The sequence below is a fragment of the Xyrauchen texanus genome, chromosome 40 (genome assembly GCF_025860055.1).
Source record: "Xyrauchen texanus isolate HMW12.3.18 chromosome 40, RBS_HiC_50CHRs, whole genome shotgun sequence".
Lineage (NCBI taxonomy): Eukaryota > Metazoa > Chordata > Actinopteri > Cypriniformes > Catostomidae > Xyrauchen > Xyrauchen texanus.
This window is the reverse complement of record NC_068315.1, coordinates 20,305,217-20,332,109: the sequence shown is the minus strand read 5'-3', so window position 1 is coordinate 20,332,109 and position 26,893 is coordinate 20,305,217. Positions and strand designations below refer to the sequence as shown.

At 37.2% G+C, this 26,893-nt stretch overlaps 1 protein-coding gene across 1 annotated transcript in view; it reads left to right on the top strand.

Annotated features, from left to right (window-relative positions):
* Positions 1-1,192: 1,192 nt before the first annotated feature.
* fam20cb (FAM20C golgi associated secretory pathway kinase b) overlaps positions 1,193-26,893 on the top strand; it is a 54,814-nt gene continuing 29,113 nt past the window's right edge. The window contains exons 1-3 of the mRNA XM_052113252.1: positions 1,193-2,478; positions 3,002-3,177; positions 4,015-4,093. Of these exons, the coding sequence (XP_051969212.1) occupies positions 1,955-2,478; positions 3,002-3,177; positions 4,015-4,093 (779 nt within the window). The 5' untranslated portion in view covers positions 1,193-1,954. The remainder of the gene's footprint in view (positions 2,479-3,001; positions 3,178-4,014; positions 4,094-26,893) is intronic.

Sequence of the window (26,893 nt, the reverse complement as noted above, 5' to 3'; positions counted from 1 at the left end):
TTGACTGAGGAGTTTTTAGAGAAAGCTGTTTCTATTTAGCCATTTTTTTTTTACTAATATTGATCTTAAGACATGCCAGTCTATTGCATACTGTGGCAATTCAAAAACAAACACAAAGACAATGTTGCTTCATTTAATGAACCAAATAATTTTCAACTGTGTTTGATATAATGGAAAGTCATTTTCTACATTCTCTACATTTTCTGTCATTTTCTATTACCTAAATTTGCAATTTATCATGATTACTCAAGGATAAGGTGTTGGAGTGATGGCTGCTGGAAATGGGGTCTGTCTAGATTTGATCAAAAATGACTTTTTTCAAATAGTGATGGTGCTGTTTTTTACATCAGTAATGTCCTGACTATGCTTTGTGATCAGTTGAATGCCACATTGGTGAATTAAAATACCAATTTCCTTCCGAATAGCAAAACCTGTACAGTATTCCAAACTTTTGGCCGCCAGTGTATTTCATAATTTAGTTTTGTATTTTAACGTATAATTTCATATTTTCATTAATTTACCATTTTTATATTTTTTATTTAAAACATTGATCTCATAACCTTATTAAAGCAATTGTAATTGCTGTGTTAATACATTGTGGCCTGCTCTGAGCAGAATTAAACAGTCTGTGTGAATAAATGAACCAAAATGCAACTTCAGATGCAGCTTCTGTGCCACCTTTGCAGTGTAAATATGACTTTAGTTTATTTGGAGTATGCTGGTTAACATGTATACATAGCGCAATAGCGATTGTACCTGAAATAAGGCAGCCAGAATATAAATCTTAATCGGAAAATGCCGTGCTTGTATGTGGTCATTTAGACTTGTCTTGTGAAATACATGTATTTTCAACTGGTCTAAGCACCGATATACAGCATATATATTGTGTCCAAGACTTGTCACATGAAGGGGACACAGTTAAGAAATTGTCCACAAATGTGGTGATGGAGAGAGTGGTTAGGGCGTGCGTGTTAAGCACATCTTAAAAACGAATTTCTGACAATAATAGGTAGTAGCGTGTGTTGAGACGCCCTCTTCTTGCACAATTTAGACGCTACAGGAAGAAGCAAGTCTGGGCTGTCTGTACTGCTGTTCTCAAGCTCAGCCAATCCTCTATTTGTGACGCTCGCTCAGAGTGGGTTCAGCATCATGATATTTAACACACCCACCCATAACATCCGACAGAGGTATTTCCTGAAGCGCCTGTCAACGGGTTAAAATCACCGTCATATGTCGTTACAGTGCTCGTGCCCACGTTGTGTTGGATCTCCAACACTTAACGCTGAAACTTTCTCCAAAGACCACATTTTTATCGACGGAAGAAGCTGAGATGCAACTCTTTCTTGAAACCTGCCATCGCTTTCAGCGACTGAACAGCACTGCTTTATCCTGGATACAAATGCACAGTCGCGTGTCAGCAGATGTAAAAGAAAGATCTCTTGCGATCTAAAGCTGATGTTGTATGAACAGCGACAGATGTTCTTTATTCCAGTTTTCGTGAACCGGTCATTCGCCAGCAGTGAGATGGACAGTTGCGTTTTCTGCATTGCGAACATGCACTTTTGTGGATAATATATCGGTTGAGGCATGTCAACTCGCATTTCTATATGTGAACTATAATGTTAAAATAGACTATGAGTGATTGCGCGGTAATATCGGAAAATATTCTCGCGTGTCGCCAAGTCATTTGTCCAGACTGCACGGGAGGAATTTAATCGCGAGCGCACGAAAAAAACTGGATTATTGCTTCACATGGACGTGGACGAGCGTGACATCTTTTACTAAATAAATCACCATTTATTCGCTTAAACTGGCAAGTAAAAACGAAAACGTTCCATGTGTTCTCATACAACTGGGAGCCCGTGTTTTATGTACTGTTGGCGATGTAGTGCGCTTGCTCACTTTTGTCCCTGCCATTCCAAACAAGTCTCTTCTCGAACAGGAGACAGTCAAGATGATTCTCTTCAGAAAATTCCGCGTCTTGATTTTAATGGTGTTTCTTATCGCCTGCTCTATGCACATAATGATAGACTTGTTACCAAAGCTGGAAAGACGGGTCAGTAGCGCCTGTTCTTGCTCCCACACACCCAGCGAAGAGCCACAGAACTGGGCTAAGCATCGAGCCAAGCCGGGATCAGAGTCCGGTTGGCCTAATAAACACACGCTCAGAATACTTCAAGACTTTAGCAACGAGCCCAACTCAAATCTGTCCTCTCATTCACTGGAAAAGATCACCATCGAGGATAAAGCTGAGGCGATAAGAAGAACTGAGCAGCTGAAGACGGGTGATGATAAGAGGCACGCGACACGGGACTCTACCTTCAGCAAGAATTCATCCGTGAAGGGTTCAAGGCTGTCTGCTCTGTTTGAGCATCCTTTATACACGAGGCCATTGCCTAAAATAACAGATGAAGATACACTGTTCAATGTCAACACTGATATAAGATTTGACCCTAAAGCTGCAGAAAACCCAGAGTGGTAGGTTTAAAAACTACATTTTTATCCTCTTTTAAAACAAACACACGCACACACACACACACACACACACACACACGATTTATTAAAAGTGTGCAAATAATTGAATAATATTTAGTGCTTTCCTCAGACAGGGTTGATTCACAACAGAAATCATCACTGTAAAAAAAGTGGTAACATTATTCTACATGATCTAACCTCTAAAACTGCTTTTGTTGATGTAAGTAATTCAGTTGGTTAGGATTTATTATATATATATATATATATATATATATTATGATATTAAAAGTCATATTATATATTATTATTATTTTTTTTACAATATTTTTTATAAAGCCAGTTAGTTTAGGCAATACCTTATGAAGTACTTTTTTAGGATATCTAAAATGCCATGGTTTGAACTTGGTCATGGAAAACTTTAAAAGAACATGATATGAATCACCTTAATTACTCTCAAATACTCTTAAATGGTTCATGAAAAATAACTTGAATGCAATAAATGTTGGGCCATGCTTTCTTTCCATAGGCATGGGGAAGGGAAAGAAGGGGATTATGCTCCTACGGGCGAAATGTCCTCAGACTCCTACCCAAACTGGCTCCGCTTCCACATTGGGATCAACCGGTATGAGCTCTACTCCAGGCATAACCCAGTCATTGATGCAATGCTGAAGGACCTGGTCTCGCAAAGAATTACTAGTACTGGTAAGACAATATTTGAGGTTGCAAAATATTAATAGCATAAGATTTGAACATCTAACAAAGAGATAATGTGAAATTAGCATTGTAATGTTTTACGCTTATGATGTATGATTTGAGGATAGTCACTTCAGTGTGACTCTTCTTAACAGACTAAAATAGATGCTTTGAGTGAAGTTCCTCCAAGATAATAGCTAGAACGTCCCTGCACTCTAACTGAGGATGCATCAATAAAATTGGACTGAGATTTACAGGTAGTGGATTCCAGCTGGGTTAAATTAATTAGAAGAGTGTGCAATTTAGACTTAATCTAACACCATGCTGTGGAGAAGTATCTCCTGCCAAGCATGCATATTGTCAAGTAGAGAAGAAAATACAGTGCTGATGGGGTGCATTTGTGTGTAGCTCCATGGTCAACATCTCAACTAATATGCTGTTTAGAGTTCCTAAGAACTCTAGAAGCAATGTGAAATATAAAATAAAGAAAGGACATTTTCAGTTATTGGCACACCAGCCTCTTAGCTGACTTGAGGCAGTGTCTTTTCCTTCATCTGTTTGTAATTGTCCGAGTGTTCAATACAACAAGCTTCTTCGCAGAGGTCTTATCAGCTTCTCCAAAAGAGGAAATTCACTTGTTGCCTTGTGCATAATCAAATACAATACCTGCACCATCTGTGATGACAACAGGACAAAGAGCCTCCCTTGCCTTTTTGACAGTTACAACACTTCACTTAATTTTCACATTGTTCTTGCTATTAACATAATGAGTCTTATCTTAAAGATACTTCATTGTATAAAGGCTCCTAACACTGGCGTTTAGTGACTCTCTTGTTCTCTCTATAGCAATGAAATCTGGAGGCACACAACTAAAGCTGATCATGACATTCCAGAATTATGGCCAGGCACTCTTCAAACCCATGAAGTAAGTAATGATAGCCAAACAATGATTGTACACTTTCACGTGTTAATTATCCCTACGGTTAAATACTGTAATTGTGTAAACATCTGTGAACTCTGCATCAGTGAATTTCACGTCATTTGTTGCTTCTCCTGTGAAATAATCAGTTCCAGGCAGAATCTGCAGACTTCTATTGCATTTACAGCTCTGATTTATGATGTACGATAAAACATGTGGAACGGAACTAAGAGGAATACACTATTTTTGGTAGAATATTCTGAACTTTGCGTTCCAGTTTGGTGGAAATCTGCGAAGAGTTTTGCGCAGATCTGTGGGTGCAGATTGCATGTGGGCCTGCTTATAGACATTGAATATGCATGGCATTCTTACACCCTGTGGGGTATTATATATTGTCTTATGGGAATATTTCCGGTCTTAAATGCAGTGTCATTGTCTATACTCTGTTCTGAATTCTTCTGACGGACACACTGTCATAGTGCGGTAGTTTTTTCTCAGTTGCTCAATTCAATTTGGATATGCGTGTTATTATAATCGTGTGATAATATGCTCGGATCAGGGCTATTGAAAAAGGACTTATAATAGTCGCCATAGTGATCCACATTGGATGGATCATATCCCATTTGAAAAGTTGGTTACAATGAGAGAGAGGTTTTTATGGATTTGACAACCCTTCAGCACAAATAATAGTTGCCTCCCTGTAATTTTCTGGATCTATAAATGGCAGCAAGTAAATCTTTGGTGTCATTGTCAGATGCTGAGCTGCAGAAACGGTCGGTTTCACACACAATGCTTATGCCTTCTCTTTTCTCAGTCTATGTCTTAGTGGTCTCATTGCATCTCTGTTTCCTCAGTGGGTTTTCATAGCACCAGTTAAGGAGTAATGTATACAATTTTTGACCGATACGTTGCCAATGCCGATAAATAGGCCAATATTCGAACATTTTAATAATCTGCATCAGCTGATAAATGTTCCTGTTTGGCTGATTTATATTTTAAGGGCTCCAAAATTAGCCTGCTTGCACGTGAAGCGACTGAGACATGTAAGCGAACAGTCATGGTTAGTTTTGCTGTTACGTGCCATTGTGTTACTACAATAATAGACCGGTGTGCAACACAGTCACATTTAAACGGTCTGCATATCAGAGCCACGACAGACACGTTTGAGCTCATAATGTTAAAGTGCTCATCTTTTTCATTCTCTCTCTCTCTCTCCTCAACAGTTCCCTGTAACATTTAACTGTCTTGTCTAATGATAAAAAGGCAAATATCAATAAAACTAATATCATATACCATCTGCAAATATGCGCATATATACTGTAGTTTAAATCGATGTAATAAACAAACCTCACAAAACTTGAGAAAATCCAGCATCCTGTGCAGCGCTCATTAATTTATCTCTAAAGCACGTATTCTATCAGCCTCTCCTCAGCCGTTCCCTGTCACTTTTAACTTTCTTTTCTAATGATAAAAGGCAAATATCAATTTGACGAGGAGGAGGGCGTGGCCAGGCTGTGATGGAACACGGCCGGCATTGAATCAGCTGATTAGTGGGAGAGCGAGATATGGGGCAGCTGGAGATGCCGGTTTGAGAGAGAGAGAGAGACGCATGCAGCCGCATTGCATGTGTGTCTGTGTCCTTATGTTTTATGTTGTTTCAAGTTAATTTATGCATTAAAAGATTATGTTGACTGTTCAGCCGGTTCCCGACTCCTCCTTGCCCGACCTTTAACTATTACAATCAATAAAACTTATATTATATAGCATTATTATTATATCTTGTACATATACAGATGTATTTGACGAACTTCATTCTTCCCGTCGAGCGCTCATCTAATATCTTCCTCGTATTCCACATTCAGCCAGAATAAAAATGTCTGAATCAGGTTCAAAAGTTCCTCTGAATCTCAAATCATGACAGTCACTCTGTGACAATGCAAGCAGGCGATCCAACCCATTTAAACTGTCAGGAGAATATTGCTGCTGGTGCTGGATAATCTTCACTTCATGTATGCTATAAGTAAATGTCTTATTCACTATTCACTGCATGTTCAATTGGATTGATTCTGTATTTTTGGAGTAAATGTGATTACTAACATGCACATGCCATCCATGGTTGCTGGACTACTGTGTGTACTGTTATTTCCAGCTTCCTAATATTAATATATATTAACAATTTCTTTATGTGCAGAAGTTTTTTACTAAAATGTGATGACTAAACAGAAATCAGAAGAAACTGCTATCCACCATTTCAAATACAATATTATTTTTTTATTCTTTTTTATATAGTTTAAGTTTTGTGTCACATTAAGTAAATATAATGCTAAATAAGAGTTTATACATTTTTGTAGCAAATGAATGTTTATGTTATTTACTATATTAAATATACAATATATTACTATATTAAATTGTGTGATATATCGGGATTGTATCTGCCTATTGCCCACCCTGCTCTCTGGATATCGGCATCGGCCAATATAACCACTAATGTACACAGGATGTGGGCTTTGGTGACCGAATCATTACTAATGTACTGGTTGAGTGTTTGTCCTTCCAGCTGAGAGTCTTTTATTAGCCATGATGCTGCTGTTCAAAATGCAAACATCCTGTATTCATAAAGTCACACTGTAGCCTTAACAGTCTTTAATATGAGAAGCCTTTTCATGTGTGACTGTGAAACTGGAGAGTTAATCAATTATATCTGTATTTGCTTGAATTACACGCAATATTAGTTGAATGTATGTACCTCTTTATTTTTTCTGTATACTTTGACCAAGAATCATAAATTGTAACGTTTTAAAATTAATGAAGGCCGGGCTCAGCAATAAAGATGGTCAGGTCGCCGCTTCATGTAACTGTCACTTGTCATTTTGGGTCATCTTACATTTGTTGATTGTGTTTTTATGCCTTGCAGAATTAAATGTTTGTTTTTCTGTGATTAACTGAGAATTATTGCAAATTTTGGGCAAAAGAGCCAATCACCTTTTAGATACTGACCTCCTTGCCTGTCAATCAACTTAGAGAGCGTATTTATGATACCAGTTTTATCAGATTTTACTGCTGACTGAAAATATGCTCTTTGATCGTATTCTTGACCAACCGTTTTTTAGATTTTGGTGTTCTTCCATTCAAATAGATAGGAGCTGTACTGGCATGACTGGATTCCAAAGATGGCCGACAGTGAACTGACTTGCTAGAAAGACTTTGCTAGAACAGAAAACAATGTAGTGGAATAATAACTGTCATGATCAGAGCAGATGAGGAGGTTAACTTAACTGTTGAAACTTTATTAAGTGCACTCACTCCAACTGCATGTCTCACAACAACTCTCTCTCAGTAATGGTGGAGCAGTCCCCGTAACGTAGCAAGCCCGGACCCTGCTTTGTAACAACCAGAGCCCCTCTTCCAAGGTGAGCCTGCAATGTTAGCGAAAAAAGCACAAAGCAGCGGTGCAATAGACATTCATATGGTGGTTCACTGGCGAGAACAAAAGAGGCTGTTATTGTTTTATGTATTCTATGGAGGAGATGCTTCATTGCGCTGAATAAACTGCTTTTGCAAGGAAACAGCGCATCACTTAATGAATTGACCACCTGTCAGCTAATCTTCAACATATTTTACACTAAACAATCCTACTTGAGTGAACAGTGTGTGGAGTTTACTACGATAAAAATAGACGTTTTTTAAGAGAAGTCACAAACGATTTTGCAACATGGTATACCGATGTAAATACCATGGTATACATCAATGCACCACCATATTACCATCTGATACCATCCCAATACCATGGTCCTGCCACAGCAGGCTATTTTTTTTAAAGGTATGATTTTGAGAAACTTTAACTAGTGCTGGATGTGCTGTGTGAATAAGACTTTTAGCAATGCTTTGTAGCCCATAGTTACATTAATTTCTACACAAGATATATACTTGCGAAAATGTAAAAATGCGGCATTGTATTACATTTATATGAAATCATAACCTTTAATGAACAATAAAAAATACAAAAACTGACAAATTCTGAAAAAAGTTTGATGCTAAAAATGGCTTCTAAAAGTTTTCTATATTTGTGGTGGGGCCAGTGAAAATGTTTTAGGGCAAGTAAAAATCTGGACTGGAAAAGTAGAGCCCTGAAAGTTTATTCGCAAGGTTCACTTTGCATATGAGCGTGTCCCAAAGGATTCGGTTGATCTGAGATGCTCTTGGTTTGTGCTTTGGGAGTATTTAAGGAGAGATGAGAACAATGGCTCTTTGGTGACAAGAAGCTGATAAATGTTATTAGAGCGAGGAGGTCTGAACCCAGCCTGTTTCTGCTATAATTAGCACAGACCAACAAAGAGACACTCATTTCTTCCAGCCACATGCTAAGCACTTCACCCCCATCTTGCTTTTGAAATCATCTTCTCTCTTTCCTTCTCCTTTTCACCAATAGTTTGAAAACTCAAAGAGATTTTAGATGTTTGCCTTTACCACCTAGCACATTGCTAATCTAATCAAAGTCAAAACGTATATTAAGATTTTACTGGAAAGCAATTTAAACCTTTCAAAGTACTTTCCCTGGGACCTTGTAATTACATTGTTTTCACAAAATGATTTGGCTACATGCTTTCCAGTGCTTCTCTGACGAGTTTGATGTAGACGTGTCTTTGCAACACATGTGGTTAAACAGAACGAGTTTGTGTCATATGATTTATGTCTGTGTGGTCATATTTGCCACACATTCAGGCGTTCCTCAAGTATTACCGTACAGCCTTAATCAGCTTTAGTTCTCGTAATCATGTTTTCTCAGAAATACTGTGTGAAATACATGTAGTTCCTTCATTTATTAATTTTGGAGATTGTATTTTAGCAGAGTAACTGTGTACCACTAAAAATAGAGAGAAGCAGTATCTAAAAAAGTATTGCCACACCTGCCAATGGTAGTTGAATTGAGGAAAAAAATACTATAAATATTTTATACTGGCCTTAAAACTATATTTTGCACAATTATAATTAAGAAGTTTCTATGACAATTTATTTAATTTAATGTGTTGCTTACTTGCATATTTTCTGACAAACAGCCAATGTAAGTGTTTCAATTGCTGCATATAAAATGAGCCAGAATATTTTTTTTCTCATTTTTTTGTTTTTGTGTCTTAAGGTAAGGAATATTCCACATACGTGTCACCATATGAAGTTTGGGAGGAAAAAAATAGGCATTGTAAATAACTATTGATAAAATTGTTGTTTTTTTAGTATGTGATTTGTGTAGATTTGATTTTGTTTCCTCATGTCACTTACATCAGCAAGGGGCATCTTCATGCCTTCTTGCATGATTGTATTGTGCAATTTTGCAGTTCCTAATTTCCATAAGTTTCATTTACACACCAAAGCAATTTTTTTTTTACGTGTATTTGGCACTTAACAAGTGTAAATTTAGGACCCTGGACAGAAGGCAAAAAATTTGGGAAGATTGACAGCAAAGTCACTATAATCATTTAGTAGAATGAAAACCTTCAATTGGCCCCAAAAGCAGATTGTTTGGTCTGTAAATCCAATGTAGTTTGCCAGCTTTAAGCAATCGACTTACGCAGATGAACTTAGGCTATTTACTGAGAATTAATGAAAATCTGTGATGAATGGATGTGTGAGTGGATTAGTGGGTGGACAGATCAGATGGAGCGATGGGGGTGAGCAACTTGACTCCTCAAGTTTTAATAAAGATGGGCCAAAGAGTAGATATAGCAAGCATTCGGCGTAGGAGCGATGAACTGTTTTGAATGCATCATTGCTCAGGCACTATTTAATGATAAAGAAGATTACAATAACAAACAGACATGTCTTAAAGCCTACTCTCTGAGGCTTGAAATGCTCCAAAATGGATCTCTTTCTGTCCTGAGAAAAAGAGACAAAAGGGACAACAGCACAGTTGTTCTCAAATGCTTCCATTGTTTGGCATGTCCCTATAAATGTCACATGACAAGCACATGTCTATGACACTGGCTATATTTGAAATGGCAAACTAGATGTACTATTTACTGAGTACTGCACAGTATACTGTATACTGACTACTATTCTTAAAAAAAAATAGTAAAACAGTAGGCTTTATTCCAATATAAACAGCAATATGCTACATTGTTGGCACATGAACCGCTTGCATTGCATGTGAGTGGTGTCCGATTGTCATCTGGAAGAAGAAATAGCTATTGTGCATTTTTTATTCAATTTTGTTTAAAGGTGTTTTATCCCATTCACGTTGAAAATCACTGCATTTACTTCAGTGATATTAACATTATTTAATTACACTCTATTAGTTTACATGAATTAATAATGAACAATGCATTAATCATTAATCTTGGTTAATAACTTCTGCTAATACTACTATTTTACTGTTCCTACTAGTTCTACTAATCATTTTTAACATTAAAAATTGTATATGTTAACATTAGTAATGCATGTTTACATGTACAAGCTTATTGTGAAGTGTTACCAATACGATAAACTGCAGCAATGGTAAGAATAGTCACTGACTGTCTGCTGAAAAACAAAAATAATACTAATAAAGAATATCTCACAAGGTAGCAAGACTATGAGTTTGAGAAGGTTTGAAATGAGTGATGAATGAGGGTTTGTCTGTTATCGCTCACTCATGAAACCTCCATTAGTGTTGATGCAGACTGCATCTTTACTGCCTCTGAAACACTGACATGCTTCATCCATAATTAGCTCCTCACTGGTTATACTAGATGAGATTTTTGGACAAACATGCTGTCATTGATTAAGATGATCTGATGAGTCATTCCCGTGCTCCTTTAACTGTTTGACAGATGAGACAACGTAATATAAAATGTCTGATAGAGGTATGTGTTCTGCTGAGGAGCAAAGAAATTTCTTATGCATGTGGAAACTTAATGTCAAAGTAAATGCTTTTTTCACAATACAGTGTACAGTATATATTACAGGACTGTAGAGTGGTGGCTGGTGCTTTTCAAAAGTGGGGAAACATAGACTGTTTTAGGTATCTGCAATGTTGCTCCCAAAAGCAACTACAAATTCTTTTGTGAAGATAATTAACTAAGCTCAAAACTATTTTTGCAACAAAGAAGGAAACATCTAACAATGAAAGCTGAAATAAATGTGTAAGCTCAGATTACAAATAACTGCATGTATCTCCGAGCCGCCAAACACAATTATCGGCCATTTGATGTGAATTTCCGCCTACTTAAGAGCTCAAGCATTCATCAAATAGAGAAGCTGTGCTTGGGATTGGCTGAGAAAAGCCAACAAATTAAGATAATTAAAAAACATTAAAGTATTGTGGCAGATGAAAGCATTGAATCAACTTTATAAGAAGTGAATTTAGAAATCAATATTGTATGTTTTAATTCCATATCATTAAACATAAGCCCATAATTGACCTACAGTCCAATTTGATCAGTCTGTCTTAGGTAGACTTAGAGACCATTCTTGTTTTTTGTGTACAATATTTTTTCATATTTGTTTTTTTTTTATTGTAAATTTTCTTTTTGGCAATGTTTGTACATGCTTTATACATGGTCATTTATACATTGATTATTGTTTTTTCTGTAAAAAAAAAAAAAAAATGTATTTAACCTTGGTGCAATAAGCTAATAAGCAGAAAAACACTTATTTTAGGAAGACTCGCAGACTGGAGTGAAATATAAGATGACATTTATTTGATGAATATAAAACGGGGCCCCGTCTGGCGGTCTGAAGAAGTTGTACTCAGAACCGTCATATCCTGCCGGAGATAGGAGGCAGGGACAAGGAGCCTACCCCCATGCAGGATGGGACTCATCTGGTGGTGGTGGGGTGGTGGAGGTTGCCATGTTAGCACACTGAAAAATCAATGTGATAGACTGTGAGCACACTTAGAAAGCAATGGCTTACATGTGACTGGCTAGGAATTACCCAGCTAATGGTGCAATGATGTACAGCTGCTAGTCTTCCTGCTAGAATTACGCTGCGATTACATCTCCCAGCCAACAATCCTGCATTATGAGAATCTTGAATTAACTTTCTGAAGTGTTTGCTGCAACATTAACATAGCTTTATTTGTTGCTTTTATGCGGTGTAGTAACAACAGGATATTGCTGAAAGAGTCTTAGTGATTTGTGTGGTTTGTACTGATGCTTGATTTATAGTCTCAGAAGTGTTTGCTTCAGGGATGTCTGTCATAATGTATTACCGTCTGAATACTCTGAGGTTTTGTACATTCACAAGGTTCCACAAATCTGTCCTTATCCAAGATGTGACTCTCACGACAGATCTTAAAGACCCCATGAAATCAAAATCGAGGGTTTTGTTCCTTTAGTCAATGCCTATTAGCTTTGAAGCCAGCAGCCATATAACCCTGCAGCTCTTGCCTGGTTGTCAACTAAAGTTAAGCAGGGTTGAGCCTGGCTAGTACCTGGATGGGATACCTCCTGGGGAAAACTAAGGTTGCTGCTGGAAGTGGTATTAGGGAGGCCAGCAGGGGGTGCTCACCTTGCGGTCTGTGTGGGTCCTAAAGCCCCAGTATAGTGATGGGGACACTATACTGTAAAACAGCACTGTCTTTCAGATGAGACATTAAACTAAGGTTCTGACTCTCTGTGGTCATTACAAATCCCAGGGCAATTCTTGTAAACAGAAGGGGTATAACCCTGGTGTCCAGGCCAAAGAAATTCCCTCATCAATCATGACCACCTAATAATCCTCATCCCTGAATTGGCTACATCACTGTACTCTCCTCTTCACCAGTAGCTAGTGTGTGGTGGGTGTTCTGGTGCACAATGGCTGCCGTCGCATCATCCAGATGGAGGCTGCACACTGGTGGTGGTTGAGGAGATTCCCCCTATACTATGTAAAGCACTTTGAGTGCCTAGCTATAAAGCGCTATATATATAGGTAAGGGATTATTATTATTATTATCTATATGCTAGTGCTCTTGCAACAATTTACAAAATTGCCCTTTTCTGGGAAAATAGAAAAATTGATGATTGATGACTCATTTTGCAGTACAGATTTTTGTCTTTAGATTGTGAATGTCCCTCCCTAATACCTAATACCACCTGCAAACAACTAGCAAGTAAAAAAAAATCACAGTTCATGACTGTAACTAAATCCAATTGGCTATTTAAAAAAGGGTTGAGTGCTTCAATATTTCGTAACCAAACATCCTGTTTTAATAGGAGATCAACATTTGAAAAGAAAACTTTTCAGGTCAAGCAATTTTATTGGGTCTCTAATAATCTGTGAAATCCATTCCGAAGTACAGCTCAATGCTCAATCTAATTTATAGTGCATCCAACCAGTTCTTGTTGTCTTTGCCAGGTCCTGACTTGCAAGAATTGATTAACATCAACTTGACCCATTATATCAAAGGAACTCTCCTCAGATTTTCGTTATGTGTGCAGACATTTTATTTAGTGTCTGCCTGTTGATGATGCCATAAAAACAGAGAGGTTTATTAGATCCAACAAAGAGCACCACAGCATAAACAAATCTATTTTATAACCTGTAGTAGCTACTGTCCATCTTGTGCCTCTAGGAATAATTATGCACATGGGGATAATGAGGCACAAGGCAAAATACTTTTTGTCCACAGTTGTTGAAATTCTTGATTGTCACTCTTAATTATAACTGCACAGGCGTTAGATGCACCATTTTCCCCTTCCCAGTAAGACAAACTCTTTAATTAGCCCTGAATATATCTGAAACATAACACTGAATGTTAGAGATAATTGGGAGACAAACAGAATACAACTCTGTCAAGCACTTCAGTGCGGTGGACTGCATCTTAAATCCCCAACCTAAGCCTTGAATACATCTGTTCTTCAACTTAGTTTAGAATGAGCACAACTCTGTTTTCTTTTTGGAACTCTGAGATTGGATTTCAGGTAGAGCTGATCTGAGGAGAATGTGAACTGCTCCTCTGAATGGCCTCGACTTTGCTTGTGTTGGAGTAATGGCAAAGTTGGGAAGACAAATTAAATTATGAAACTGGTCATGGATTCAAATGCCCACCACTAATCTGAGTTTGTATGCGAACTCCCTTTTTCTCTCTCTCTGTCCTTTTTCTCACATTATTTATAGTGCTCCTTCTCCCTCTTCCAGGATTAGTGCAGATACTTGTTTTTGTTGTGATAAGCACTTCACTATATCCAGGAAAAGCCTCTGCAATGGAGGTTCTCTGCTCTTCTGTTTATAGACCATTATGCTGAAAGATAAAGAGCAAAGTGAAAAACAACCATTCTGATGAACATTTGGTAAAACTGAAATAAAAGCAAAGACAATTGTATAAGCCTTATCCTTAAATGTAGTTCTAATGGACTGTTAGACTGGGGTATGTAGGCTAATGACTTTACAGAAATAGAGCAAAACAGCTTGCAGAAATCCATTGATCTGTTTGCTCAGGATTGCAGAAATGTGTAGACCTGGGAAAACATGCAACCCCATTTGTTGTACAACATATGCAAATATGAGCTTTGAAATCTAATTTTGCTTGATGCATGTGGTTTTGCGACTAATCTCAAATCATGCAAAATAGTGTGCATGCATTATATTTGTGCATTAGAATAATACCATTGCACAGTTAGAAGATTCTGCAAAAATGTCTTTGTCATGCAGTTCTATAGAATTCCAATGTTCACTGCCAGACACACCTTCACAATGGCCAACGCCCAAAAACCTCTCATTGAAAAACTCAGTCTCAAAGTTCTTCATAATCCCTGCCTCCACAATCAGTCCCACCTAGAAGCTGCCTTACCAATACACATTACATAAACACAATGAGTTATTTTTTTGAAAAATTTAATTTATTCATTGGGTTAGAACATCATTGAAACTTCTTAAATATTGAACAGCAAGTATAGACCCAAAAAAGTAATGTGGCTCAATATTTTTTTTAGAGCTCTCTCTCTAGCATCTCCAGCTCCTCCTTATCTCTCTCTCCCGCTGATTGGGGCAACTCAGCACCAGGTGTGCATCCTCATCGCCCGGCCATGCCCTCATTCTCGTCACATATATATATAGAGAGAGAGATTCTTACGTTTTATTCAGCACTGTAAGAGTTCTGAACACTGGTTGGAATATCATGGAACCTATGCGATGTATCCGGCAGGGACATTACACTAAATAATTCATGAAAAGATTTATGTGGAGTCAAATTTCAGCACTTTCAAAATCTGCAATTAATCACGATTAAATTTTTTAATTGACTGACAGCACAAAAAAATATATATTTATATATTTATATATAGAGAGAGAGAGAGAGAGAGAGAGAGAGATGCAGTTGTCTCTTTTGTCAACTCTTACTCTCTAATCTCTATCATCTTTTATCTAGTCACAGTTCAGAAAACACAATATGCCATGTACTGCACTCTCCAATAAACCAGTGGGACTGCTGAGGATTTCAGAGCTTGGAGCCTACAATAGCAAATGGGTTTTTGTTTTTAATTCTCTCTTTCCCCTGTCTTTTGTGTCTGTGCTTGGGGAATTATGAAAGGAGCTTCTACATAGCTGGAAAATATGAAGTCTTCAAACCAAGCAAGCGCCAAAAGTCTAGTTAATCCAAGCGTTCTCTCACAAACTTGAGGCCCCCCCCTCAGATACCGTTCCTATAAATGTTTTACGATTCTGATTTTGGCTCTGCCTTCTACTGTGTGGCTGATATGTTCTTATTGTTCTACGGGCCAGCTACTGGATTCCACATTCCCATCACAGTCAATAGTGGATGATTTAATGATCATGACCGCATGACCAAAGCCATATTTCATTGTGTGAAATCTCAGAAGTGCAGAAGCATTTGTCTCTTTTAGTCTGTGTGGATTTGGTTACAGTTTTCAATATGGCTTCTCTTCAGAACTATAAAAGAGTAAGACTAGGCCTCTGAATATTTCCACTCCAGTAGAGGAAGCTCTTTTATTGCTGTATAGGAAAAACTATTGAGATTTTAAAGAGATCTCACTTTTTTTAAGCAACTACTTTCTGTAAGAAACTACTGCAAGCTCAAGAGGTTAGATTAGACTCTTACAACCTGGGCTGGGCCTTTTCTTGCCCTTTAATTTATTGAGCTCCACTTATCAAACATTACTTTTCTACCCACTAATTTACTTAATTTCATGGTGGGATGCTTACCACAGACTCAGGGAATTTTTTCTTGTTCATTGCTTACAGCTGCAGTTTACCTGTGCATGGCTTTTGGGGGCAATACTATGGATACAGCATAGTTGTTGTGGGCAACTGTGTTTAAACCCACAACAGACAAATCTTATGTGTATTTTTAGAGAAGTGGTTTACAAAAGTCTAAATAATTTTTACATATCAGACAAACATGCACTGCTTTTGCAATTAAGTATGAGAAAAGGAGAAAACATCTTGGGTAGAATGCGAGTCTTGCCAGTGCCCTTGCCACCAACAGCCAGGCCAAAATCCAGCAGTATAATTACTCTAATTGTCTCTGCAATAAATCTAAAGCCAGACATGAAAGAATTCAGGGAGCATCTTTAATTATAATATGCACAGTGGGGAGCAAATAAGCACTTAGACACTGGGGGATGTTTTATATAGAATTTATATGGTGAGCGTTTGATTTAAAAATATTGGGAGGAACTCTTCAATAATGGTGTCTCGTAGTTTGTTGAGGTGCCAAAGCTTAAACCACAAATCTACCAGTGACACTTCAAAAGACCTTTAACTGAAGGCCTTAATATGATGTCTGACTGACATACAAGGAGATACACTGATTATGTTTAAATGGACACTAGAAAGCATCTTAATGCAAGAAAGTGGCATTCCGGTTGCATTCCACAAGGTAAAAGCGGCATACTCTTAACTCCAACATACAGTACATGCCACTCTGCCAGTAAACAACTTTCTCCACAGCAACATAATTTCCCCGCGACACTTGTGTAAATTACAAACATGGAATTCCAGATATTCCAGAGTTGTTGCTGTGTTTTTTCCTTAATTTACCATTGCAGCCTACAGCTGAATTGCCTGCAAATCTCTGGATTCCCCCAATATTGGAGCACGCATGTGCAAACGTAAGGAACGTAAGAAACCGAATAGCAAACGCCATCCTATGACTTTATCTGGTCGCGCACATGCACATTCCTTAAAATCCTGTAAGAATGCTGCTTATGTTTACATTGCCACATAAGCTGCAATTTCCAGGAGAAATCTTGGTGTGTTAAAACGCTTTCTCTTAATCCCTTAAATGGCGTAAGGAAATTGGAGTTCTCATTTACACTCATTTACATGATAAGTGCTTTCTGCATAAACCTTGAAGAAAAAAAATCAAGGGATTAAACTGGGATTTGGATGTGGGGGAACCCGAAGATCTGGTGCTCCCCACTCAACAACCTCCAAAAAGTGTATGCCATATTAATAATTGTGTTGAAAACTTATAATGGTAATATTACATTACATATATAGTGTATGTGTTCATGTATTTCATGTCTTTTATTTCTGTAATGTTATGCTGGTGCTGGCAATGGCAATTAACATAGACGTGAAGATGAACCCAAACGCAGTTTATTTAAACAAAACGTGAAATCCCAAAACTCTGTAACAACAAACGTGAACTAAACATGAACTTGACTTGAATTAAACATGAGCTTGGCTTGGCTTAAAAAGTTTACATAAACACATTCACATACAATACTTGACAGGAGACAATGGCAAACATGAGGGCTTCAATACACATTGGGTAAAACAATAACAAGTTAACCAATGAACAGACAGATCTCTAAACAAGATAACAAGACTTAATAACTAAAACCAATGACAAACTAGAACTGATAACAACATAATGAAACAATAAACCAATGAACACAGACTTTTCAAAATAAAAGACATGAAATAAATGAACACACACATTAAACATTACAATATGCTAGAAAACAAGCAAACAAAGTAATAATCAATTAAACATTAAATACACAGTTAGATTCATAAGTACTCTATAAATGAAGCTTAAATGAGTAATCGTAGCATACAGACATATAATGATATGGATTTATTTTTAATTACAGGTGACTGAACCCCTGGTTATTACTGCTTGTGTTTCCCTTCTCCCATGTCTCTGTCTCTGTCAGTTTCAAGCACACACTGCTAGTGTGCTTCTGCAGCTGGAATGAGGCTCTGTGATGGTACAATGTGCTGCTGGCTATTGTCGGTTTTCTTATTGCTTTGCCTCAGGGCCGGGGGAATCAGGAAGCGGGACATGTCGAAGGAGTGGGTGTTGACTGTCCGCCTGTGGGAAATACATACTGTTACAGAAAACAATTATTATTGAAAAAAAAAATCAATATTTTGAAGTATTGTGATATTTTACCCCATTATACTGTATTGATCCACGATAATGTATTCTGACACCAAGTATTTATATTTTAGGTAAAACCCCAATTCCAAAAATGCTAATAAAACAAAAAGGAGTGATTTGTAAATAATCTTTTAATATCTTATTGCTAAATTGAAAACACTACAACTACTATGATGTTTTACCTTGTGAATGTCTTAGTTTTTTATGTACAGTAATTAAAATTCAAGACTAATAACAATTTAATTTAAAGTTAAAATAACGTGGTGATGTGAAACAGGTGATGTTAAACAGATGAGGCAATCCTGACAAAGTATACATAAGGAGCCTCCAAAAACAGCCTAGTCCTGCAAGACCAAGGATCATTCAAGACTTGTCAATTTACCAGCAGATGCTTCAGCAAATAATCCTGAACTTTGAGAACAATGTCCCCAAAGACAAATTGGAAGGATTTTGGGCATTTCACCCTCTACAGTGCACAGTATAGTTCAAAGATTCAAGGAATCTGGTCAAATCTCGGTGCGTAAAGGGCAAGACGAAAACCACTTCTGAATGCGCGTGATTTTGAAAAACACAGCCATCGTGTTCTCCGGGCCAAAGAGGAAAAGGACCATCCAAGCTGTTATCAGCGTCAGGTCCAAAAGCCAGTGTCTGTATGGGCCAGGGGTGTGTCAGTGCCCATGGCATGGGTAACTTGCACATCTGTGAAGGCACCATTAATACAGACAGATATGTACTAATTTTGGAGCATCATATACTGCCACCCAGTCTTTTCCAGAGACATCCCGGCATAATCAGCAGGACAACTTCAAACCACATACTGAATAAGCTGAGAGTGTGAGTGCTAGATTGGCCTGCCTGCAGTCCTGACCATCTCTGACTGAGAATGTGTGGTGCATTATGAAGGTTACAATACAGCACTGAAGACCTCTGACAATTGTGCAGTGAAAGACCTGCATAATGGATGAATGTATAACTTTTTTAATTCAAACTTGTGTCTTCAGTGTCTGAATGCTTAAGAAGTGTTATTAGAAGAAATGGTGATGTCTCACAGTGGTAAACACTTTTTTGAAGTGTGTTACAATCATCTGATTTGAAATTACTGTACATTAAAAACAACAGTGAAATTCTCAAGGTAAAACATCATATAATGTGTAGTTGAAGTGCTTTCAATATAGCAAAGTGTGAATATAATTTACAAATCACTCCTTTTTGTTTTATTAGCATTTTTCAGTTTGTACCAAATTTTTGAAATTGGGGTTGTACATTTTTGTTACATTATTAGTTGTCATGAGTTTGCTTGCCCATATAATCTTTGAGTGATAAAGGGTAAACATATGTGGCTTTCTTTCCGCAAAGGAGGGGCTCGAGGAAGAGGCTCTACTCAAGCTCTAAATTTACCCCAATAACGGGACTACTTTATATATAGAGGAAGTTATGGGCATGAACACATGAACACAGATTGAGGAAGGAGATATATATATATATTGAATACTACCATGTAAAGGCAAAATGCAGTAAATGCATATTTTAAAATTGAGTCTCATAGCTATGATCTGTACTGTAAATGACATGATTGGCTCAACTCTGCTCAGATCTTATTTTCAGTGTTGACGTAGTTACTGGGTTTGGCCTTTGTAGGGTAGTATGACTTGGTTCACTTGTAAGGACCTTCGCCTATAGTGTGGTAGACTGCAAAGGTTTTTTCCTATGATGTGCCTGTGCTATTTCCACAGATTTACAATGAAAAGGGAAGTAAAGTTAAACACTCGTTGTGCAAAACAATAGTCATAATTTAGAAACTAGTGAACAAAAGTTATATACTGTACACAACAGCTTTAAATCACAATTCGCTAAACATAAGGAATCACAATATCATAATTACCACAATGTATTAAATGAAAAGACAAAGTTGATGATTATGACTTTTCTTTTTCAACAACAACAAAAAGAAATGCATTTACCACGTGCCAAAACATTTGATAAACAATTTGTGAAAACGAGTCACTTTTCTAAATAAAATTGAAAAGAATCCATCCAGCCCAGAGCAAAATCTGTTTTCTCCAAACATTAGTTTTAAGTACTTAACCTATAAATACAGAAGCCTGTTATATTGCAATGTCTCTCTCGATTGGATTGCACGATCCTGCCCTACAAAAATGTCTTCACAATACCAAAACAGCAATGTTTTTTAAAATTTGGTTACAAAGTAGACTTTAATTTGGAGACAGCAGGGGTAGAGACTATATTAAAAAAGATAACATGTAATAGTGTGATTATGCTATATTGAGAACAGAAGACTGTGTGTTCATGTCATAAACAGCACCAGCATGAGGTCTCTTTTACAGCAGTGACAGTTAACTGCTGCAGCCAGAGCACCAAGTACAGAAAACAACAGAACACTTCTGCAGGCAGATGTTTCTTTCATTCTCAGTGTGGACTCATCCCTCTGGGCAGAGCAGCCGAGCTGTTTCCCAGCGAAGAGGAAATGCCTCTCAATCGCAGTTGCTCTTCTAAATTATCTCTGCATACTGTAGCTGTAAACTGTCCTGACCTGAGAAAAACTCTTCAAATGTCAGTAAATGTTAAGTGCTTGAACTGAAGCCCACTGTCAGGGTGATACAGAAGGAAAAACCCAGAGGAAAGAAATATCACAGATGAGATCTATCACGATTGTTTCTCCTAGAGAGCAATGAAATTAAAGAACCCATGAAATCAAAACCAGAATTGTGTGGCTTTTAATCTGTGTACAGTACATTTGAAAACACCATTTACAGTTTCCTAATGCCAATGTTTCCCACAGTATGCGGTTATGGAGAGCATTTTTGAAAGTGTCTTGTGGAGAAAAATGCTGTTCCAGTGTGGATGAGAGGCGTATTCAAAGGAAAACATATTGTGGATATTGCCTTTGTCCAATGAAATGCTCTCTAGAATAAGAATGTCCCTTCCCCTAATAGCAAGTACCAAATCATGTTCAATGCTGTGACTTAAACTAAAGGCCATTGGATATTTAAAAATAGACATGAGCCCTTCGATTTGTCCCATACCAACTTTTTATTTCAATAGAAAATGCAGCAACACTCATGGGGATCAACACTCGTGGGGACTTTAAATGGAGATCAGTTAAATGTTTCAGAAGAAATCTCAACAAACTGTGTCACAGACTATGCTCAGATCTGCCAAGTTACCAATTCTACAATCAAATGTCAGATATTTCAATATAAATTCAAACATATGTCATCAAATTCTTTCAAGATTTGCAGAATCTGAGCTATAATAACCAGGTTTATTTTTTAAAGCTCAATTTGTTTTTTTTACTGTTTGTTAACAAATGTGTTGTCTTTGTATTCCTCCTTAGAAAATTTAGGAGAACTGTCTGAGACAAAATTGATGCATTAATGTAACCAGGGTTTAAAGTTAACACCCACTGTCTGCCAAATGTGGTTATTTCATGCTCATTTGTGAGTAATCCATGACAGTATTACAAATGTCATAGACAGTAATGTCTTTGTATTGAAGGCCAAGGTTAAAATATATTTCTATAAATTCATGCGCATTCATGCTCTCAGTATCTTTGAGTAAATGAATGATGGCAATGACGCAATCTGAAAAGAGCTATACACACATCGGAAACTGTAACAGTACCTCGTGCGCACGCAAAAGTTTCTGTGATTTTTTTTTTGAACAGGTCACTTCGGGGGCTCCGTACTTTAGTCTGCATTTGGTGCAAAATTATCATTATGATGATGATGATAATAGTATTAATAGTTTATGGGTATCATATGTTTTATATGTTAAGGTATTATATGTTATATTACAAAATAACATTACATTTTTTTATATGTTTATAAAATGTATGAAAAATCTAAGTGGCTGGTTAAATTGGGCATTCATCACCCACTGTTGTTGACTACACTATTAACTTTCCTGAGCTTTAAAAAGCAACCTTTGAAAGTAATGTGAAGTTAAGTAAGTAAGTAAGGGTGGGATCGGTACATGACTGAAATGAAAATTCTCTCATCATTTACTCAACCTCATGCCATCCCAGATGTGTATGACTTTCTTTCTTCAGCAAAACAAAGTGAAGATTTTAAGAAGAATATCTCAGCTCTGTAGGTCCATACAATGCAAGTGAATAGGTGCCAAAATTAGGTGCTAAAAAGATACGTAATCCACATTAGAGCAATATCCTTTTTCCTTCACTTTCACTCTCTCATTCTATTTTTGGTGATTCACATTATGCATGCATATCGTCCCCTACTGGGCAGGGAGGAGAATTTGTGCCAAAAAAAATATTTAAATATTGATCTGTTTCTCACCCACACTATCATATCATGTCTGAAAAAATTGATTTAACCGCTGGAGTTGTATGGATTACTTTTATGCTCTCTTTATATGCTTTTTGGAGCCTCAAAATGTTAGTCACCATTCACATGCATTGTACAGACCTACAGAACTTAAATATTCTTCTAAAAATCTTAATTTGTGTTTGCAGAAGAAATAAAGTAATTTCTAGGATGGCATGAGGGTGAGTAAATGATGAGAGAATTTTCATTTTTTGGTGAACTATCCCTTTAAACCTTGGTCCTTGTGAGTCAACAGTTCTTATAAGTCATGGGCGTGTGCACAGCCCACTGTGCCACACTTTTTACCACTTTACTTTTCATTGGTTTTTGTTTTCCTGTTTTCTCTGTGTGTAACCATGTGGATCATGCAGTTTTGTCATCTTGAGAGCAGAGACCAGTCCGTGCTTTATACGAGCGCTGTGTGACTTCTGGCCTGCCTTCTCAGCGAGTAGTCAGCTGTATGTACAGTATTTTCATGCTTTGTATCTGCTATTAACAGCATCCCTCTATTCCTCATACATGTTCCCTCCCAGAGGAATAATACTGCCATCTGAACGACCGTCCCCTCTGGAGAGACTTTTCTCTTCTCTTTCTCTCCCATGCTTCTCTCTTCCATGTCCATCTTACTCAGTCTCACTGTCTTTGTGCCCTCATACTGCGCCCTGGCCTCGGATCCTGTCCATTAAGCTGTTTCCAGCAGCTATGTGATATGAAGGAATAGAGTGCCCTCGGCACCCTGACACTCTGACTGTGTCATCATTAACCCGCCCGTCTGTGTATCTGCCCTCCGTAGGGCTGCGTTTGCTGCGTGGCTGAGGCAGGTGTTGGAATGGCACAAATGATGTGCTTTTTATTAGACGTCAGGGTTATCCTATTAAGGGAAAGGTAGAGTGGGATACAAATGCCTGTAAAGCACTGAAAAGCTCTCAGAATGCCATCTTCAGCTAATCCCTACCCTCACAAAGGAGACGTGTGATTTTCTAAGGCATTTTCAGTACACGGTGATCTAAGCCTGCGCTGCTGATAGGCAAATAATTAACATTCTCACATCAGTAAAGCTGAACTGATTTTACAGTTCAGATGGCGATATTTTAACCCTTTAACTGTCACACAAAGAATTACTTTTGGGACTTTAAAAACCTTCTATTGCACTATTTTCTTCTTCCATAGAGCACAAAAGAGATGTAAGGTAGAATGATAGCCTCAGTTACCATTCATTTTCATTGCATCTTTTTTTACCTACATTAAAAGTGAATGGCAAATGTCACTGTATTAGGCTGCAAACATTTTCAGATTATGTCTGGGCCTATCTAGTCGACTCCTCCATTGTTGCAAATAATTAACCAATGTTTTGCACTACAGCGTGTACACACACACGCACACACGCACGCACGCACACACTTGTTGTGTTTCCATGTTTTATGGGGACTTTCCATAGACATAATGGTTTTTATACTGTACAAACTTTATATTCTATCCCCTAAACCTAACCCTACCCCTAAACCTAACCATCACAGAAAACTTTCTGCATTTTTACTTTTTCAAAAAACATAATTTAGTATGATTTATAATTTAGTATGTTTTCCTCATGGGGACCGACAAAATGTCCCCACAAGGTCAAAACTTTCGGGTTTTACTATCCTTATGGGGACATTTGGTCCCCACAAAGTGATAAATTCACACACACACACACACACACACACACACACACACACACACACACACACACACACACACACACACACACACACACACATTTATTCCATGCCCAAGTATTCACAACATACAGTACACATTCACACTCATATACACACAGTGGCTTATGATCATTAGACTGGGATGGAATGTCAGAAATTCCTGGTAATGCCCCTTAGGAGAGGAGGAGGAATATGGGATATAAATTATGTAAAGCCTTCTCCAGAGATGCTCTGTCATATCCTGCGTTCTGCTTTTGACTCTGCTTTGCTGCATACTCTGTGTTGTTTTTCTGCCAGAAGATAACACTTAATGCTGGAGACAGATATTCGCCGCCGTAAAAGGATTTTCCCAGAGTTCCCTCCCACTGTAACACACGGGCTGATGTGGCTGCCTTTTTTTTTAATAATACAGAAAACGTCCTCTCATAAAGGCTTCAGTTTTCTAGGGTTGCTAGTCCCTTGAGCAGTTATTCTGCCGTTACCTGGGTTGGCATTTGCATTGCTTCCCTGTTGGTAGAGAAATGTCATGTACTCAGAGGGAAGCTTCATTCTGAGGAGAGACAATTAAGGTGTGTGAGGTGTACAGAGAGCCATTCTAAAATGAATGACTCAGCCTGACTAATTATTGGTAATTGCTATATAGGCAAAGCAATTAGCTTGTTTCTCTTTAGTACTGTAAATCTGTAAAACATCTAAAGACACAGCTTTCCATTCAGAGCTTTGTGAAGTGTGCCAGGAGAATATTAACACTTATGAATGTTATTATTCATGAATGAAAAAGTATTGTTTGTTTTATTCCCATATAATTGTACATAAATCAGTTCTTGTTTTTTGTCTGTCGGCCTATGTACATGTGCATTAGGGCGCCTTTGGAGCTTCTCAATGATTAGCAGCATCATAAATGCTGCATTTTTAGGTTGCTGTGTCAAGTCAAAAGTAGTTCAAACGTTTTAATCACGTCTCAAAATCCCTGCATTCTGTTTTGCACTTTTTCTATGGCTGCGCTGTTTGTGAGGTTTGTTAAGGCACACTAACTGCCCCATTTTGACATGGCTCTTAAAAAGTCAAAGTTACATGTACTTCAAGTTGAATTGCTCAGATGGTAGGAAAAAACATACTTAATGTGTGTGTGTGTGTATTTTTTATTATGGAATTTATGTATGGTTCAGGAAACATTATATTGTGTCATTTTTTATGCTCCTTTTTTTTTTTAGATAAGTTAACCTCATTTAGATAATTCATTACTAAAATTCTAACATTCAAAGCCCTAACATATGAGGTTAAATTAAAAATGGCTTCATTTGCATGACTGATTGCCAAAGCTGAGAATGCATATATACTGTATACTGCATACTCTGTACAATTACAATGTACAAAGTACTGTACAAAAGTCTTATGCACATTAGAAGCTTCACAAAAAACATTTGTTTTAAGATTATTAATTAATTTAGATCTTCTGCTTTAGTGTGACAATAGGATATATCATTTTTAGATTTCCAAACATTTCTTTTACAAATAGAATAGAAAAGTAGAGCCAGGAGTCCTGCAGCAGATGGTATGACCCCCCCACAGAGTTCTGATCTCAACAGTCAGTCTGGAATTAAATAAAGAGACAGAATCAAGTGAGACAGTCCAAATACACAGAACTGTGGCAAGTTCTCCAAGATGCTTGGAACAACTTATCTACCAACAACCTTGAAAAACGGTACTCAAATGTACCTAGGAGAATGGCATATGGTGCTCACACCAAAAATATATATTTATTTTTTTATTTTTTTATGTTTACTACGCTAAAGTTAAGTTAATTGATTAAAAACGTATTCGTAGCATTATTTTAAAAAAATATTCTCACTATACAACATTTTTTCACTGCCTAAAACCTTTGCACTGTATGTAAGACTTTCACACTGCATATAGTTTTTCTATAAGATATTACAAGATGTAAGATATAATACTGTAAGATATTAAGATAATAAGAAATATTATTACAGACACAAGCCAGACCACATATCATAATAACATACTGTAGGAGTGCCGATGTAAAACCCAGTGGTTTGACAGAAATATTAAAACAAGGATACAAAAGCATCAACAGACATTTAATACATATAGTTCATTAGCCTAACTGTAGGCTGCTCCTAGTTGCCAAGCAACAAAGCAACAACATTTCACATAAACATAATAATATAGAATATCTGTTATAAAAAATATTTTTCCCCTGACAGTGTGATATTTTAAAACTATGCAAAACATACATATAGATCCAGTAATACAAGCCCCAGTGCTTTTAGAAAAAAAAAAAGGGCATAGATTTATATGTACAATATACAGTACATTCTGGAAAACAAATTGTGATTATTATGATAATCAAATGATTAATCTGTATTATATATGTATTTGTAGTTTAGTGTTAAAATACTTTAACCTCATAACCATTGTTTTTCAGTGGAAAGATTATGAA